Source organism: Boleophthalmus pectinirostris, unplaced genomic scaffold, assembly GCF_026225935.1.
Source record: "Boleophthalmus pectinirostris isolate CB_2022bp ecotype Guang Dong unplaced genomic scaffold, ASM2622593v1 HiC_scaffold_14, whole genome shotgun sequence".
Lineage (NCBI taxonomy): Eukaryota > Metazoa > Chordata > Actinopteri > Gobiiformes > Gobiidae > Boleophthalmus > Boleophthalmus pectinirostris.
The window spans coordinates 31,976,542-31,996,491 of record NW_026571047.1 but is presented as its reverse complement, the minus strand read 5'-3'; the positions used below and the strand labels follow the sequence as shown (position 1 = coordinate 31,996,491).

The following is a 19,950-nucleotide window of genomic DNA, read 5'->3' as shown; positions in this document are numbered from 1 at the left end:
ATCCCAGCTACTTGGTCTTCTCTAAGTGGATATTGAGGATGATATATTGGTTTGTCGGTGGTAAGTTGCACTTTAACGGATATGCCTTGTCTGACCCACATCGTTCGGGGTGTGTCATCCAGATGTTTGATGGTACTTGTGCAAGGTACTTCTCAGTATCCGGATGGTTTTCAGAAGTTCATTGTCTAGTTTGTTTGGATGTTCTTGTGTTATCTTCAGAACCTTGGGGTAGTACCACTCTGAACATCTGGTGTTGTGAGTTGTAGAAAACACCTTCGACTTCAGTGGCCTCATATTGTAGACTTGAAGCGAGCTTGACCATCGGGCCAAGTTGTCTTGATGAGTGATGTCTTGAGATAGCGAGCGTCACGTGAGGTGCTCCTTCTTCACTCCCCATGAAATATGGTTTCAACTCTTCTGGGAGGGAGACTGCAAGTGCCATACCTTGGGGGCCCAGAGTTATTGAGTTATTTTCCTTTTTATAAGATTATTGGCAGGTTTAGATCTGTACTGTTTGATTTTGTCTTTGTAGTAACTCTTGATGAACTTCCATTGTTCCTCTGTGGGGCTATTGCATCTTTTCCTCCATGTACCATCCCCTTCCTTATATGTTTCTTGAGGACATTTCGGACAGTAAATAGACGTGTTTGGGTTTTCTTCGGGTTAGCTTCTTCTTCCAGCACCTTTTTAATCCAGAACTCTTTAAGCTGTTTTAATGTTATAAATTGGGACATTGTGATATTTTAGTGTTATTTTTTCAGCTACTATTTATTACAAATTGGATATTGTAAAATATTTATTTATTTTTTTTTTTTGTAGGGCGGGTTATTATCTAGTCTTATTATTATTTTTTTTCTGTCTGTTCTTTCCTTTTTTTTTTTTTTTTTATCTTAATAGTAAATTGTTATTAGAATAATTTGCTTCCTTGCGATTCCTCTTCTTTAGTTTTCTCTTTTGTGAATTATCTAACTTTCACAGTCTACCTGTTAGGCACTAGGGCTATTTGATCTCGAAGGGCCGATTTCTAAAAAGAAAAACAAGTTTAATTTCAGATAATATTTGAAGTACAGCTTTGATTAGGATTATGTTTTACAATTTATTTTTTGACAATTCTAGCATTGTCCTCTAATAGCAGTTTTATTTTGCAACCCTTAATTAATTTTTTCCATAATATCTAATTGCAGGATGTTAAACTCAAAATGTCCTTATTGTTTGTTTTTTTGTTTTTGAGAAATACCTCAGTATGAAATAGTAATTCATGTAGAGCTATTTTAACGCAAACTCTTATAGAAAATTTATATTAAAAATAACACTAGAATTAGGATTTTGAGCAAAAGACAGATTTGGAGTGGCAGACTAAACCAGGGCAGAACCAGGAATAAACCAAAACCAAAGCAGAACTAAACCAGGACTAAAGTAGAAATAATGCAGGGCCAGGACAATGATTGATTGGAATCAAAACAAAACTAAACCAGAGCCAAATCAATACCAGCCCAAACAAGCTTTAAAACAGTGTTGGTCTATGATTAAAGTAGGTCTAACTCAGAAATAAACCAGGACTAGACCAGGTTCAACCAAGAACCAAGCCAGGTCTAATCCATTCATACGTCATTTTCCAACACTAGATTAAATTTGAAAACCAGCTCTGAACTAAAACTAAATCAGACCTAAACCAGGATCAACCCAGAACTAGACCAGGATTGAATCGGGACTGACTGCAGTTGTGTTATCATTTGCCCTTTGACTCCCTCAGAGCCGGATCGATGCCAGAACTAGACCTGGACTTGAACCAGGACTAGACTAGGGCTGCACCGGGACTAAATCAGGTCCAAAACACTGGTCCTGTCTGCTCCTCCAAATCTAGAATCCACAACATCTAAATCTGATCCACGTAAGCTTACAAAAACATGAATTTATTTTGACGGTAATCATTAAGTGACAACATTTCAAGCAAATAAGCTTCTGTTATGAGCCACATCAATTGAAAAAGCTTCTAAACTGTATATAAAATAAAACAGAGTTAATGTTAGATCTGTGAAGTAAGAATACATTAAAGGAGTAGCAAATTATGGAGCGTAACAGTTTAGACAGCTCAAAAAAATATATAAATTTAATAAGAAAATACCGAAGTAGAGATTTTGATTAATTTTGACAACTATAAAGACGTATGGATTTCAACGCAAAATAACAAATATCTTTTGGTCACACTTTAAATTAGGGTGCACCCCTCAGTCATTCAATAAACATCATTCACAACTCTTTCAGCCCCAACACTCTTGAGAAATAAAATGTTAAATTTAACAAAAATGTTCCATCAGTTAATGTCACACAAGCCTGTTGTTTATTAATGTGAAAGAACTTTATCAGTTTAATTGTGACAACAGGTTATCCATAAATTAAAAGCAATAATGTCAATTTGATTCAAAATAATGTTGCTTTAAAACTACTCAAAGCTTCTCTTTTTAACAATTATCATTGATTAATATATTAATTGTTTTAGAATTTTTTCAACAATATTGTATATTTAAACCACAGGTGTCAAACATAAGGCCCGGGGGCCAGATCTGGCCCTCCAAGACCTTTAATGTGGCCCTCGGCTGATTTTCTACTAAAATATTTTAATTATATTTTCTATTAAAATATTGTAAATTTTCTGCGGTGTTTATCACAGCAGCGTCTCTGTACGTGGCCCCTCCCACCAGAGCAGCACAAATGAAGACTTGTCTCTTTCCAAACGCTCTTAAAGGACGATCGTTTTGACTGTTGACCGTGACACCCTCATCAGAAAAATGTCCAACATGAGAAAAGTGGAGCCGAGTGCAGGATTTTACAACAAACATTGACTTATTCCTGTCTACATACAAGTTCATGTTAAAACTTTGTGTTGAAATTGAATTTTTCTTAAAGTTTCAGGTTGTTCAAAATATTATAATATTATTATATTAGTTCATCAATTTAAAAAGATTTCTGTAATAGATTTGTGTTTCTCTGCACAAATATTTGAACTTATTGTTATTTTTGGGGTTTATATGACATGAGTTTTCTGATCCGGACACTTTGGGATCAAAGTAGGTTGGATACGGCCCCCGGACCAAAATGAGTTTGACACCCCTGATTTAAACTATAAATCGTACATTAAAGCTACAGGCAATTTTAATCAACATTAAATTAACAATACGAGGTTAGAATTTAAGGAAAACAAGCAAACACAAAATAGGTTATAGTTACTCTATACCCTAAATGCAATTAAACATAATTAAATTTGAATAACGTTGTACTTCTCAAGAGTGTATCTGTGCCTCATTACACATTTCACATATCATCATCCCTACTTACTTAATTCCTACTTCATTTCTGCTAACCCACTTCACACACCTTCAGACCGAATTGGATACATCACACCCTCAGTCATTCCACACTTCTCCAGCACACGTCGCACCTCCCTCTCATCAACTTTTCTGAATTCCCATAAACTCGTATTATACACCGCATACCCTCTTATCAACTTACTAATTCTTTGTGCCGTCCTCGCCTCCCAGGCCTCACACACTCTTAACCTTTCCCCGTATACACACGCTAACCTCCCCGTACACACACGCTAACCTCTCCGCTTATGCACGCAACACGTCGCTCACCATATGCAACAAACACATACAAAATATCACAGCAGCAACAGCACAACAAACAAAAACAGCACACAAATTTGCCATTTTCAGCCATGCCAACCAAAGAGCATAATGTCAGTGCACCCCCAAAAAAATGTCACCAAAGAATTTTAAATATAATCTCTATAGTCTATCTGCAAAGGTGGACAACTCCAATATATTTAGTATAATCGCACTGGCCAAATATGGTTATTGTTTAATCTTTTTATGTTCCAAAAATTACCCAGTTAAACTTCTAAGCTGCCCTCATCTATTATTTCCTCATCCCAACTAGATACAGAAGCAAAATCAGGATGGTGTGATAACGTAAATCTATCTAAATCTCGCTCTCCGTTTATAACAAACTTTGGCAAACATATGCATAAAATCACAGCAATAATTAATATGCTAATTAAAATCAAAAAAACAAAAGTTAAGGCAGTTAAAGCGTAGCCAAAACTCCTTCCCACCGTACTTTTTAACATGTCATATTCTCCTTGTAAGTCCTTTAATATTTCAGTGGTATTTGGAAGGAGTTTGACTGGAAGGTCAAATTAAGATTTTTTAGAACCCCGCTCAAAACTTTTATTTCAAAATGTAGTGTTAGTGATAAATGTTGGAGGAGGTGTGGACTTGTGGGCGACCAGACTCACATATTTTGGGACTGCCCCAATATAAAAGGTTTTTGGATTAATGTTAAAGATGTTCTACAAAATATATTGGCTGTGGACCTGTTGATGGACCCAAAGGTATTTCTGCTTGACATATTCCCTGACGGTCTCTCTCATGATCAGTGCTTTCTGCTGCATTTTCTTCTGTTGACTGCAAGAAAAATGATCACGATCTACTGGCTGAAACCTGAAATACCGACCGTTGAACAGTGGAGATCAAAAATCAGACAAGTTTATACAATGGAACTGTTAACGGCTCAACTACAGCTCAAGGTGGCAGCTTTTGAAAAGAAATGGAGCCCAATTACTGACTTTTTGAAATAAGACACGTATGCCCTAATATGCCTTATTCTTTATGTTTTGGTTTTAATTTTTTTAATTTGTTTTTGCAAATTTTAGTTTTGTTTTTCTCTCTTTCTTCTTCTAGAGGGGGGAGTGGGGAGAGAGAAGGGGCAAAAAAGTGAATATATAAACTGTGAGAAGGCCCGGTCTCAGGACAGTGTTGATGTGATTTGATTTGTGGCAATAAAAGTAAAAAAAAAATATATATATTTCAGTGGTATAATTAATGGGACATAAATTTCTTGTTATATTTTCAGACAACCCTTTCAATAGTTCACTTCTTAATTTATTAGTTATATGTACATTGGGTTATGACCTGTTCCTACCGTAGACGTAATTTTCTCCATGAAAGTACAAATTTTATTTTTTATCGACTGGATATCAAACAGACTTGTTATATCTGATCCATTAAAGGCAGTCGATAAGTCATAAAAAAAATTCATCTGTCGTATTACGTGCGAACGTAGCATTTAGTGTTACAAACTGTGGAGGCAGGTCAGTTACAGTTTTAAAGGTGACGGTAGAAGTAATTCTTTCAGTTGATGGGTTTGTAGGTTCGACAGTTACAAATTCAGGTGTTGTGGATAATATCTCGATAATTTGAGATAATCTAAATAAATCTGCTTTCACTAGTTTTAATCTTATGGGAAATGCCATGACATTTATTTTAGACGCGCTCTCCTCTGTGTCTGTCTCTGACGTGGTTACAAAATTCATTTCTGTGGTGACACTTTCTACCTTAGTAGTAGTGTTTACAGCGTATATATACTTGTATTATTTTAGCAAATATTTTCAATGTGTGTCTCTGTTTTTCCTTGGGCTATGGACACACACACACATCCCATTTTGGCTTCTTTCGGTCTTTTATTCCACGTACACTGGAAGTTAGTGTCGGTATTGTCATTTTGGGGATGTTTGATAACACTTACAGAGTCACACTCTTCTGAAAAAGCACCGTAATGAGGAGAGTAAGTCGCAATCACTTCCTTTTTACCTGTTAAATTTACTACATCGATGTCCTCTGCCCCGCAGGAGATATAACACCCCAATAAGTTGTATCGATCCGTAATTTATCTTACAATGACAAGAGCTTTCGTGCTTATTTTGACTGTAACTTAGTTCTACTGACTTAGCACTTATAATAAAAACCCTAACAAACATAGCATTTGTCTCATTTTTGGATTTTATTTTCACAGCACTGCTTCTTTACTTAATGTTACTTCTTAGTCTCTTTTTCTTACGTGTTCTAGTTTATTTTTGTTTTTTATTTTTTGTTTTTCTTTTACTTTCTTTTATTTTTTGTGCGCAACCTGTTTTATTCTTTTTATTATAAACTTAATTAAAAAGTGTAGTTTTTATTTTCTGTGTAAAGTTTTTTAACCACAGACATAGTTTTCTTATAAAAGCTTTTCCTTTTCTCTCGTGCAAAGCCTAACACGGCACTTTTCTAATTACTAACTTTGTTAATTATGCTTTACCTTATTTAAAGCCTAAAACATACTATTATTGTTTTTTTTTTTTTAGATTCACCAACTTACTAATTTTTTACAGTTCTTTAGAATTAACACACAATTAAAATAGCACAAAAGTCCCAAAAGCAAAATCACTTTTTCTTTTTGTTTTTAACTACCAAATAGACAGAGTTCTGGAGAAAAAGGTCGCTGTCATACCTTCTTTGTTGAACACGTTCTTCTGTGATGTTCTTTTCAGGAAATTTGTGGAGACTGGTGTATTGATTTTGCTGCGTCTAATCTAGGTCACGTCTGGGTGACGTCATCACGTGGGGTCAGACTGTCAGACACGCAAGTAACTCCTAAGCAAAAAACTTCAGGAGATAGAAAAATCTACGATGTCTTTGTTTTAGCGCAGGCAGCTTACAGAACTCAATTCAAATGATTACAGGATTTCAGCTCTTACACATGACATCTTGTTCAAATATTAACTTATTGATTAGCTCACTTTAGCAAGAAAGTCCACATACATATTTGGATAAAACTTGTTTTGAAGGACATTTTGCAGACATATTGATCAGGCTACCAGGTTCACATACGCCCCCCTTTGGACCTTGATTTGGGGCAGCAACCAAAAGAAAACATAACAAGAAACATTTTGATATGATTCAATTAACAGTAAAGCATCAACACAAGAAAATAAACCCACAACAGTGACGGATCTGGAAAATTAGTTCTTTGGCTTGTTTGCTTTTCTGTTTTTGTGTTTTGTTTTATGATTAAATTAAATATGTTTTTACCACAATGAGGATTTTTATCTTGTCTGATCTTGAAACCGCCTCTTGAAACCCAATCTCTCCTCTGGGGTGACTGCGTGTACACCGTGATTGTGTACGTTTTGTACTAGGGATGAGAAAATGTGTCTCGCAAGATCTGATCCTCATTTGGCATTTAAAGGGTACGTGCCTCATTCAAGCTCTGGGAAGTTTTGTATCTTTGAGCCGCTGTAGCTGAAAGACTCCACACAGACGAGTAGGTCACATATTCAGACAGACAACACTTTAACTTCACATGCATCACGAGTTTCGAACTTCTGGTCATCGCGCAATTCACACTGGGAAGGATTTTCTGACAAAGTGAGCATCAAACCTCCATGTTTGTTTTCCCAGTGGGATGTGTCTATTGTCAAAGTCGATCTTTTCAAGTCTTTTGAACCATATCACTTTTGTTTCTGGTTCTGATATTGTCATATTTTAGTTTTGGGATTCGGACATCGTAATTGTGTGGTTGTTGGGTGTCCTAATGGCGGAAAACGGGCTTCGGACGTTTGCGAACTCCATAACTGCAAAAGGGAATCAGATGTGTGTGACTCAAACGTCTGTTCAAACTGTTTCCCAAAGGAATTGAAAAATAGTGAAAGGTGAAGGCGATGGGCAGGATTGATCCACAGGAAGAACCAAAAAGGAAACATTTGGCAAAATCATCCCAAGTTTGCAGCAAATATTTTGTATGTGGGGCACCAACAAAGCAAAATCCTGATCCCTCGCTCAACCTTGGTTACGAATTTAAAAAGTCAACGCCAAAGCAAAAGGCACCAACTGTTCACCAAGAAACACCTTCCACTGCAAAGAGACCAAGACGTGATGTTGCTGTAAAACCACAAGAACAAGAAAGTGCAGCTCAGTCTGTTTGTCTTCTGCTCCTCTCCATTAACAAACAGGATCCCGCTTTGTTGTCGCTCCACATACAAAATGTTCACTGCAAACTCGGGATGATTTCTTAGGCAGACAAATGTTTCCTTTTTGGTTCTTCCTGTGGATCAATCCTGCCCATCGCCTTCACCTTTCACTATTTTTCAATTCCGTTGGGAAGAGAAACAGTTTGAACGGAGGTTTGCATCACACACATCTGATTCACTTTTGCAGTTATGGAGCTCACAAACAAAATTTCTCGAGCCGTTTTCAGCTGTTAGGATCCAACAATCACACAATTACGACGTCCGAATCCCAAAACTAAAATATGACAAAATCAGAACCAGAAACAAAAGTGATATGGTTCAAAAGACTTGAAAAGATCGACTTTGTCAATAGACACATCCCACTGGGAAAACAAACATGGAGGTTTGATGCTCACTTTTTCGAAGGATCTTTCCCAGTGTGAATTGCGCGATGACCGTAAATCCAAAATTCAGGATGCGTGTATTAGTTCAAAATCTCATCTCAATCTCGTGGACCCATATCGTGTCTCGTCTCATGAAAATTCTGTCTCGTCCCACCCCTGCGGTGTACGCTGTGATTGTGTGTATGACTGTGTGTACGCCGTGTCTGTGTGTCTGTGTGTATGATGTGTGTGATGCTGTGATTGTGTGTGCTCTGTGTGTCTGTCTGTGTGTATGACTGTGTGTATGTCTGTGTGTCTGTGACTGTGTGTATGACTGTGTGTATCTGTTGTGTGTATGACTGTGTGTGAGTCTGTGTGTATGTGTATCTCTGTGATTGTGTGTATCTGTGTGATCTGTGTGTATCGTGTGTACTGTGTGCTGTGTGTACGTGTCTGTGTGTACGCCGTGTCTGTCTGTGATTGTGTGTATGACTGTGTGTACGCCGTGTCTGTGTGTACTGTGTGTACGTGTCTGTGTGTACTGTGTGTACTGTGTGTACTGTGACTGTGTGTACGCCGTGTCTGTGTGTACTGTGTGTACCTGTGTGTCTGTGTGTACGCCTGTGTGTCTGTGTGTGTGTACTGTGTACTGTGTGTATGACTGTGTGTACGCGTGTCAGTGTGTACGTGACTGTGTGTATGACTGTGTGTACGCCGTGTCTGTGTGTACGCTGTGATTGTGTGTATGACTGTGTGTACGCCGTGTCTGTGTGTACGACTGTGTGTACGCTGTGATTGTGTGTATGACTGTGTGTACGCCGTGTCTGTGTGTACGCTGTGACTGTGTGTATGACTGTGTGTACGCCGTGTCTGTGTGTACGCTGTGATTGTGTGTATGACTGTGTGTACGCCGTGTCTGTGTGTACGCTGTGATTGTGTGTATGACTGTGTGTACGCCGTGTCTGTGTGTACGCCGTGTCTGTGTGTGATTGTGTGTACGCGAGTCTGTGTGTACACTGTGATTGTGTGTATGACTGTGTGTACGCCGTGTCAGTGTGTACGCTGTGACTGTGTGTATGACTGTGTGTACGCCGTGTCAGTGTGTACGCTGTGATTGTGTTTGTTATAAAAACACTCGTGACAGATACAAGTGTCTTTGGTTCAGACGGATTACAGCCTCAGAGCAGGAGCCTGGTGTTTAACTCGTCCTTTATTTTGTACATTTTCAACTTTTGGGGGGAAATTAAAACATCAGAAAAAAACAAACTGTCATTGTGAGACCATGAAGACAATTGATACTTTGCCGTTTATGTCGTCAGCGTTCCCTGGAGGTGTGATGCTAACTAGAAGCTCTGCTCTGTCTGAAGTCTTACTCAAGTTAGACTTTAATCTCATGAGCTTTAATTTAACACAACCGGACCAGAAAGAAAGAGCTGGTTTAGTTGGAACTGCAACAGATGAAATGATTTGTGCTGCTAAACAAGTCTCTCATTCATAAAATTACAGTCACAAGGGGGGCCGCCGCCTTATTCTGACATCCCTTCGTTACCACTGTTGGGCAAGTCACTTCAAAACTGTAATGTGTTATTTAAGACTTGTTTCTGTCATTTCAAAGTAATTCGTTACATTACAATATTACTGTGTTTAAAATATAAAACATTACACGACGATTGTATTACTTTAAAGTTACTCTCACCAAAATAACGCTGATCATCAAATAACAATCAGTGAGAGAAGATGCCGAACGTTTGCACCATACAGTGAACCCTCGTTTATCGCGGGGGATATGTTCCAAAAATAACCCGCAATAGGTGAAATCCGCGAAGTAGTCAGCTTTATTTTTTACTGTGATTTTACAATGCAATACTGAACTGCAGAATGAAACAAAAAATAAAACCTCTTTTCAGGCCCAACATGTGTTAAAGAAATAGAAATATTAACGTTTTCTTACAAATAACTATAATAGTTTAAAGAACGGTGTTGTAAAACAATATTTTTATATAGTAATGAATACAAGGTAGGAAACATTGTCACTCGCGTATTTCACAGTCCCTCCAGCTGCGCCTCTTCGTCCTGACTCCGTTGCGCTGTAGCGTCTTTTTCTACTGAAGGCTGCGCATTTATTCCGTAATGGCGCCCTACAGCCGCATAGCTTTTACCTTCCTTCAGCATGTCCAGAAGTTTAACTTTTTCTGCAATAGTTAGCATCTTCCGCGGCCTCTTTGGCGCGTCTGGAGGCCTCTTTGTCGGCACAGAACGTTTCTTTGACATTGTGGGTTTTGTCACGGAGAAAAATTGCGAACGTAAATTTGGCAGAATGTACAGAAACGAAAACTGTTGGCATGGGTGTAATGAAAAACCAATATAAACCTTTTTCACTTCTAGACAACAGTAACGCCCCTAAGCCAATCAGGATTCACTGTAAAAAATAAAGCACTGTAAAAAATTCCGCGAAGCAGCGAGGCCGCGATAGGTGAAGCGCGATATAGCGAGGGATCACTGTATATGAACTGAACCAGGACTAAACCAGGTCTAAATCAGGACTAAACCAAGACCAAACCAGGACTAATCTTGGTGTAGGACTTGAAATCTAAGGCCGCCCCTGAGATAACCCTGAGCTCATGGAGCAGGGTGACTGCAAAGCACGACCGGACGTCGGCTGCCCATAGCCCCGTGGAGCGTGGAGTTCTGCGTTGGTTCTTTCACCCGCGGTCACCCGACGGTCTACGCGGACGCACCTCTGGACCCGTCCCAACATTCAGAACTGTAACGATGGCGTTTCACCACTGCTGATATCTGAGCCAAATATAAAACTATTTCTTACCTGGAGATTTAATGAGATATGAGTAAATGTGCGGGTATGACTTTTGCGACGCTGAGTCGAGCTGTTGTATTTTGTACATCGGAAACTGAAGGGGCAGGTTTTCATATGAATTTAATCAAGCTTTTGTACGTGTCTTTCACAGTAAACGAGCGGCCAAGTGTTTATCTATTGAGTAGTCATATTGATTTGGTGTATCTTCTGTTATTATCTACACCTGGAGTTCTGTATGAATTACGTTTATTAACCCTAATTTGCATGAAAGGTAATAAGAGGGGTCGTTTATTTTCCCCCAGAAAAGTGGCGTGAACGTTTCTCACCGGTCCAGTTCCCGGATGAGCCGGTCTAACGTATCGCAGCATGTAGCTAGTTAGCATTAGCCAACAGTTTTACACTTAGTCATTGTCGCAGCTCTGTGTAAAATTTAACTCCTAAACAGGATCATGAACACTCATATTGATCACAGGCACCTGAAAATCTGCTGTTTAACTCCATTTTGTGTTTTTCTCTTGAGTTTTTAGACCATCAACTTTACAGCAAAATAGGTTAAGTTCAGACTGCAGGGCTTAACGCTCAATTCAGATTTTTTTGGTGAAATCCGATGTTTTTGCGAGGTCGTTCACATTTCCAATTTAATGCGACTTGTATGTGTCTCCAGTGTGAACAGTAAATGGCCCAAAAGTGTCCCGCATGTGACACTGGAGACACGACGACGTCAACCGCAGCGAGCGTCTCTGTGTTTACGGAAGTTGTCCAAACATGGACGCAGCATCGAGCACCTGGAGATTTTAAAGTTCCTCTGGTACCGGAGCCAGAACATGAACAACTTACTTGTTTTAAGGAGGAGATTGAGAAGGAGAAGGACGAGGTTTTTGGCTGTAGCTTTTGTGGATCAGTCCGTTGAAAGGAACGTGTGGATGTGGAGACGGAGCCAAGAGTGGTGAGTGGTGATGTGCTTCACTTCAGTGACACGGAGTTCATTAACAATTTTCACCTACTTCAGCGCAGAATAGTGACGTTTGTGTCTTGTTGATAACGTGTAGGTGGATGAATGCCCTTTTGTCCGTTCACACTGAAGTCACATGTCAAAAGATCAGATATGTATCAGTTTCAGGAGCACATATCCAAGTGTCCTGGGTCACATTTGAAAAAGTCGGATCTGTGTCGCTCAGACTGTCATTAAAAGATCGGATACAGGAACATAGAGGCCAAAAAATAGTATTTGAGTCACTTCAGGCTGCAGTCTGAACGTAGCCTAAGTCTGTGTTAAAATCGATCTCTCTGTCAAAAGACCCAAGATGTTCATAAACTGTTTAAAATGTCTGTATCTCGATTCAAATGACCAATTGTGACAAATCACAGTGAAAAAAACACATTTCACAACTTTCCTTTAACACAACCACTTCTTCAAACGGTTGAACTCTTATCGTGTCATTCACAGGAGGAGACCGAGCTGCTGAAGCCCGTGACCCAGAGAGTGGAGCGTCCCTTCAGAAAATACTTTATGCAGTACTTTGGGCAGTAGTACTCCGAGGATGAGGTTCAAATACTCCATCCCCGTTGTGTTTGTGCTGGCGCTGGTCATCATCGAGAAAGAGAACAAGATCATATCCAAGTGAGTAATCTATAAGTTATATTTATTTATACTTCCAGGAAAAAAACAACAAAAAGGACTCACCTCTCATTCAGTGTTTTTTATTTTTAAAATTTTCTACTTTCTACATTTCATACATACTGAAGAGATCAAATATATGAAGTAAGACAGATGGTATCATGTATTGAAGATGAACTTAAGTAACTACTGGATAATTTTGACAAAGTAAAGGGTGTCATTTTCTTTGCCTTATAATTTCATATATATTACTTCATATAAGGGTTGGAACATTAACACATTAATTACGATTAATCACTTACAAAGAAAATAATCTATTATAAATAATAACTAATTTTATCGTACTTTGTCAAACAATGCAGGATGTTTGTCAGTGCACACAGTTCTGACTACCGTATATTTCAGACAATAAGGTGCCCCGGATTATAAATCGCAGTATCAGTAATGTTGAATTCTCTCCTTTATTTTCATACATAAGTCACACCGGATTATAAGGTGCATTAAGTGAAACAAACGGACGACACTTGAGACTGACTCTTAGTTCAGGCGTCTACAATCCATTGGCAGATCGTGGTGTAATTCGCCCGGCGTTGCCTCTCTGTCCTGGTGAATGTGGAATATGAAAATGAATGTGGGTGGATCATTTAAGTTTGTTTTTTTATTTCCTATGAGGACGACTCAAATATACATTGAGTATCAATGTGTTTAATGCAGCTTTGCCACATTTGTTTACGTTTTACAGAAGTGAAACTTAAAACTGCATGGCTCATTTACATAAACAAGTGCTGAAAAAAACAGCTGGCACCTTGTGCACTGATGCGGTCAACTTCTGTCCAACTTACACCGCGAGGCTCCTGACTACAACAGCCGTAATGCTCCGATAATCAATCAAGCGGGGCGCGCTTCCTTCCAAAGCTGTACTAAAACATTTTGACAGACTTTTGAGTGACGTGCACCACATAAAATCGGTTCGAGATCATTAATCAGATACATTTTAAATTAAGTCTCACCCTACTTCATGTATTTCATCTCTTCTGCACTATGTAAGTTTTCTGGTTGAGGGTCTGTCACCTGATATGTTTCTATGGAGATGTCATTACTGTGCATTACTGTGGAATGTTCCACAGTATGGCATTAAACACAGGGTTTGTATGGTCATAGAAATCCTGGAAATTGAAAATGTCATTTTCCAGGCCTGGAAAAGTCAAGTAATTGTAGTATCTTCTATCTATCTATATATCTATATATATATTATATATATATATATATATATATATATATATATATATATATATATATATATATATATATATATATATATATATATATTTCACGCAACTACAGCATTCTGTTAAGTTTTCATGAGGCTATTATGATTATTTCTGAATGTTTTCGTCTTTTGTTTAAAAGAGACGACAATAAATACACTGACAGGATTTTGAATGTTAAAAAAATACATATAATATCAGACCATAAGGTGAGAGGAAAGAGTTAACATTTTATATTTAGCTCTGAAAGTCTGATCAATTCTACACATGTAGGTGCTGTAAATTCATGGAAAATTCACTTTAGGATTTGAAAAATTCATGGAAAATTTTAAAAAATCTGTCAGTGAAAAAGAGTAGGAACGCTGTAAACAGCTCTACTTTACATTTATTCAATTACAGGTGGGTTTATAGCTCAAAAATACCTAGAAAAACAAACATTCTCACGGTGAGCGGGGTCGCCTCTCCGCAGATCTGACCTGTAACTTGGTCCAGGTTGGTCTCCGTGAAGATAGAAAGGTGGAATACCATATTGTGAAACATTCCAGAGAGAAAAGCCTTTGACGGACCCTCCACTAGAAAAGTTACACACTATATTAATTAATAATTTCACCATGTCTTCTTGTTTTTCAGGGTGTCAGACAAACTCGCCTTGAAGCAGCCTCCAGACTCCTCCCTCCAGCTCCTGCTCAAACCGAACCACAACGGCTCCTTGATCTTCCACCCCCGGACGAGCGCTCCCGTCTTCACCCTGATGAAACGCCGCCTGGAAAACTACAACTCCCACCAAAACTCCCCAAGGACCAAATCCAAACAAAAACACATCTTGCTTCTGGCTACAACCCGGACTGGCTCGTCTTTCGTAGGAGAATTTTTCAACCAGCAAGGGGACAACATGTTTTACCTTTTCGAACCGCTTTGGCACGTCGAGAAGATGCTCACGTTGGAAGGCGGTGGAACGAACGCAACGGCTGCTGCTAAGGCGTATCGCGACGTCCTTCAACAGCTGTTTCAGTGTGACTTTTCGCTGTTGGAAAGTTTCATCGAACCACCTCCCGTTGACCACGTTACCACGAATCTTTTCCGAAGGTGGTCCAGCAGTTCTTTGTGCGCAGATTCGGTTTGCAGTCCGTTCGTACAAGGAGATTTTGAGAAATTTCACTGCAAAACAAGAAAATGTGGACCGCTGAACTTAACGATGGCGTCGCAATCTTGTTTACAAAAGGATCACAGAGCTATCAAGTCCGTTCGTGTTCGCCAACTGGAGACGTTAAGACCTTTAGCGGAGGACCCAAGATTGGACGTTAAATTTATTCAGTTAGTACGCGACCCGAGAGCCGTGCTGGCGTCTCGAATCGTCGCGTTCGAGCAATACAAGAACTGGAAAGAGTGGGCGACGCAAGGCAACGTTCCTTTAGACGACGACGAAGTTCGGAAGCTAAAAGGAAACTGCGATAACATCCGAACGTCCGCGCAAATCGGGCTCAAGCAACCGAAGTGGCTCCGCGGACGCTACATGCTGGTACGCTACGAGGACATCGCCAGATTCCCGATGAGGAAAGCGGCGGAGATGTACAAGTTTGCTGGAATTCCTTTCACGCCTCAAGTGAAGTCGTGGATCGCGAAAAACACGCAGGTCTCGCAAAAGGAAACCAGCGGCGTTTACTCTTTGCAAAGGAACTCGTCGGAACATGTGGAAAAATGGCGGTTCAGTTTACCGTTTAAAATCGCGCAGGTCGTGCAGAAAGTTTGTAAACCGACGCTGAAACTGTTTGGGTACAAAGTGGTGAACAATGAAAAGATGCTCACGGACAGATCAGTTAGTTTAATAGAAGATAAGGCTTTCAACTTCCCATAGACTGTTCAAGAAAAAAAAACTTTTATTGTGCGTATTTATACTGGTGTTCAGGTGTATTTAAAGACTATTTAAACATGCACTGCGTAACTTTTCTGATGGAGAGTCAGCTACACCACCTGCTTGTCTCCATGGTCGTTGCTATGCCTTGAATGTCCCACAGGGTGGCTTTAAATGCATCTACCGGGACTAAACCGAGTCTACACCGGGACTACACCGGGTCTATACCGGGACTACACCAGGACTATATCTGGACTACACCAGGACTATATCGGGACTACACCGGGACTACACAGGGGCTACACCGGGACTAAACTGGGACTACACCGGGACTAAACTGGGACTACACCGGGTCTATACCGGGACTAAACTGGGACTACACCGGGACTAAACTGGGACTACACCGGGACTAAACCGGGTCTATACCGGGACTAAACTGGAACTACACCGGGACTAAACTGGGACTACACCGGGACTAAACTGGGACTACACCGGGACTAAACCGGGTCTACACCGGGACTAAACCGGGTCTATACCGGGACTACACCGGGGCTACACCGGGACTACACAGGGGCTACACTGGGACTAAACCGGGACTAAACCGGGTCTATACCGGGACTACACTGGGGCTAAACCAGGACTGTACCGGGACTACACCGGGACTACACAGGGGCTACACTGGGACTAAACCGGGTCTATACTGGGACTACACCGGGGCTACACCGGGACTAAACCAGGACTACACCGGGACTATACCGGGATTAAACCAGGATTAATCTTAATTACCTCTGTGGAGCTCTGCACCGGTCCTTTCTCCTGCAGTCACCCAACAGTCTACACGGGCGCACCTCCGACGGTGTCCCGACGTGATTCATGGTTCAGTTCTGGTTTAGTTCTGGTTTAGTCCTGGTTTAGTACTGGTTTAGTCCTGGTTTAGTCCTGGTTTAGTCCTGGTTTAGTCCTGGTTTAGTCTTCCTGGTTCAGTCCTGGAATCCGTCCTAGGTTAGCCCTGGGTTAGCTCTGGTTCAGTACGTGACACGTTTCTTCTGCTTATGCCTGTGAAGTAATGACAGTCGAGGGAGGGATTCATCGCCATGGAGACAAGCAGGTGACAGACTCTCCACTAGAAAAGTTACATGATGCGTCTTTTTAAACCCACGTTCACAGACTCACGTTGAAATCAGTTGACTGTACTGTACGTCTCTCACACATGGGCCTTACTCTTATCAGACGTGTTCTCTTTGCGTTCCACTTTGTTTTCCAGACTATTTGAGGAAAGGGCACTCAGCACAATCAACATAATGTGCCGGGACCAGATAAGCTGCTTCCTGGAATTTTATTTGGGAAGCTCCGGAAGCAGGAACGCCAAAGAAAACTTGAAAAGTACTGGGGAAAAAAAAAAGTATTTACGGACCACACTGGACCAGACCTGCACAGTCACAATGGTGTTTATGGGAGAAATGTTTTTGAGCTGTTTTATAATGAAAAAGTTTAAATAAATAAATGTAAAATTGTGTCGTTGCACCTAAAATTCTTTACATACTGTTAAACCGATGAAGATTTTAAAGGCAAATTGTGTAACTTTTGTGGTGGAGGCTCCGTCAGATGCTTTTCTTTCTCATGGAGATGTTAATATTCAGTCTGGAATGTTTCACAGTATGGCTTTAAACCTTTCTATCTCCATGGGGACCAAACCAGACCAAGTTACAGGCCAGATCTGTGGAGAGGCGACCCCGCTCACAGTCAGAACGTTGTTTTTTTTTAATTTTATTAGGTATTTTTGAGCTTTAAAACCACCTGTAATTGAATAAATGTAAAGTAGAGCTGTTTAATGTCACACTGTGGAACATTGCAGGCAAACTAATGACATCTCCATAGAAACAAACAGGTGACGGACCTCCAACCAAAAAGACACAATGGACGTGATGGTCTAGTTGTTTATGTTGGCATTTGGTTTTGATTTTCAAGACAATTATGCGAGAGAGGCACGTTATTTGGCTCTATTTTTGTTTTTCCTAAAAAGTAAAATGTATTATTATTATTATTATTATTATTATTATTATTATTATTATATTTTTTAAAGAAAGAAAGAAAAAAAACATTAAAATGGAGCCTAAATGACGTGTCTCTCTTTTTTTTTTTTTTTTTGCTTGCCGCTCAGGGCTTCTGGACTGTTCGCTCTCTCTCTTCTTCTTCTCCCTTCTTTTCCCCCTCTACTTCCCTCTTTACTCTTCTCTTACTACTCTTACTCCCCCCTCCCTGTTGCCCTCTGGCCCGTGTGGACCTCTGGTTTGCAGGAGGGTGCAGAGTTTGTCAGTTGTGTGTTGGCTCAGTGTGGAGAAGGTCTGAGCAGATAAAGGCCTAGAAGAACAGTGTGAACGCAGGAGGAGGGACGAGGAAAAGAGGAAGAAAACGAGTGTGTTAACTTTATAAATCAAATCTTTTGTCCATCATTTACCAACTAGAATAAAAGTTAAAGGTCCTATATGACGCAAGCTTTAAGTCATGTTATAATGTTGTTTCCTCCTCAAAAACAGACCTGGAGTTGTGTTTTGTTTCATTCATAAAATAATTAATTATTTAATCATTGCTTAGCCTTTCAAGACACCCAAAGCACTTTACAGATCATTATTCATTCAGTCAACACTCAGTGGTGGTAAACTACTACAGTCCCTGACTTTGACTTTTGTCTTGCCAAAATCTGACCTTTCTGTGTTCATTAAATGATCAGTCTTTCTTCAGTGAAGCTAATTTATTTTAGTATATTGAGCATAATTTGGGAGGGTTTTAGCTTCATATGAGACATTTCTAAAACCAATCGATTAATTTAAAGTCAGGTTATAAGCTTTTGTTTCTACAAAATGGATAAGCGACAAGACTTTTGTCAGGGACTGTACTGTAGCCACAATTGCCCTGGGACAGACCAATGGTTCCCCTGGAGGAGCTGGAGGAAGTGTCTGGGGTGAAGGAAGTCTGGGAGTCCCTGCTTAAACTGCTGCCCCTGCGACCTCTGGATAAGCGGAAGAAAATGGATGGATGGCAAACCGACAGAAGTGAGTCGATCGATCTTCGCCATTGGCCTCTCCGACCTCTACCAACATGCAAGCACACTCCACTTTCATACTAGACAATGTGGGTGAAGTGTCTTGCCTAAGGACACAATGACTGTGGCACCTAAAACTCCCAGTGGTCTCCCATCCAAGTACTAATCAGTCCCGGCCTTTGAGCTTCTGAGATTTGACGAGATCAGACTTTGACAAACCGGTATGACCACAAATGGCTTGTCAAAAGTTGTCAAACGTTTGAGTAACTCTATTATATTATTATATTATTATTGTCTGTCTACATCTCCAAAGCTCCACTCAGTTCTACCTTGTGATGTCATGAAGCGGTAGTTTTTAAGTTTACAGCTCCTTTTAGTGTAAAAAAAACAAAAACACCGTTGCTGAATCCACGGTTTTATCCCATGCCCAGTGTCGGGAACTGCACTGAAAGTCGTCATCCGCATGTTTCCAAACGTCCTCCGATAAGCGTGAATAGAGCATATTACTCACCACAATGGATTTGTAAGAGCTTCTCACAACCAGCAACAACAACACTTGCAAAAACTAGCATGCTAACAGTACACTTCCTGATTCTCGGACAAGAAAACGATTCATAATTAGGTGCAGACAGAACAAAGCGGACGTATTTTGACCTCAAGAGCTGCTTACACAATCTGTCTATACTGGGGCAATACTAATTTTGCTAAAAAACAAATAAAAAAAGTGCATTGTGTAACTTTTTGTGTCTCTTTGGAGATGCGTTGGTTTAAATTATCAAATGAAACAGAAAACACACACTAAAGTTTTTGTAGAGGTGCAAATGGATCACAGACACGACCAAAGCAAGAAAAATGATCTGACGAAGTTTTTTTTTTTTTTTTTTTTGCCGAAACCTGATTTAAAAATAAAAACATCGACCGTCTGAGTGTGTAATGCATTTTTTTCACTTTTATTTTAGTTTAAATTGTCCACAAAATGGCATTAAACTAATCCGTCTTGCATTTATTCAACTCCAGGTGTTATTTATTGCTCAAAAATATCTTTAAAAACATTCATTCTTACTGTGAGCAGGTCTGGAGATTCATAACTTTACGGCCTTTATTTATTGTGCAGGTACCTGAAAAGTTCCGCAATGCACCTTTACC

General features: G+C 39.8%; 1 protein-coding gene across 2 annotated transcripts in view; it reads left to right on the top strand.

Annotated features, from left to right (window-relative positions):
• The window catches only part of LOC110169106 (carbohydrate sulfotransferase 3-like), a 55,317-nt gene extending 38,091 nt beyond the window's left edge, over positions 1–17,226 (top strand). For both annotated transcript variants that reach the window (XM_055150151.1, XM_055150152.1), the window contains exons 2-3: positions 12,471–12,644; positions 14,540–17,226. In XM_055150151.1, the coding sequence (XP_055006126.1) occupies positions 12,565–12,644; positions 14,540–15,764 (1,305 nt within the window). In that variant the 5' untranslated portion in view covers positions 12,471–12,564 and the 3' untranslated portion in view covers positions 15,765–17,226. The remainder of the gene's footprint in view (positions 1–12,470; positions 12,645–14,539) is intronic.
• The last annotated feature ends 2,724 nt before the right edge of the window (positions 17,227–19,950 follow it).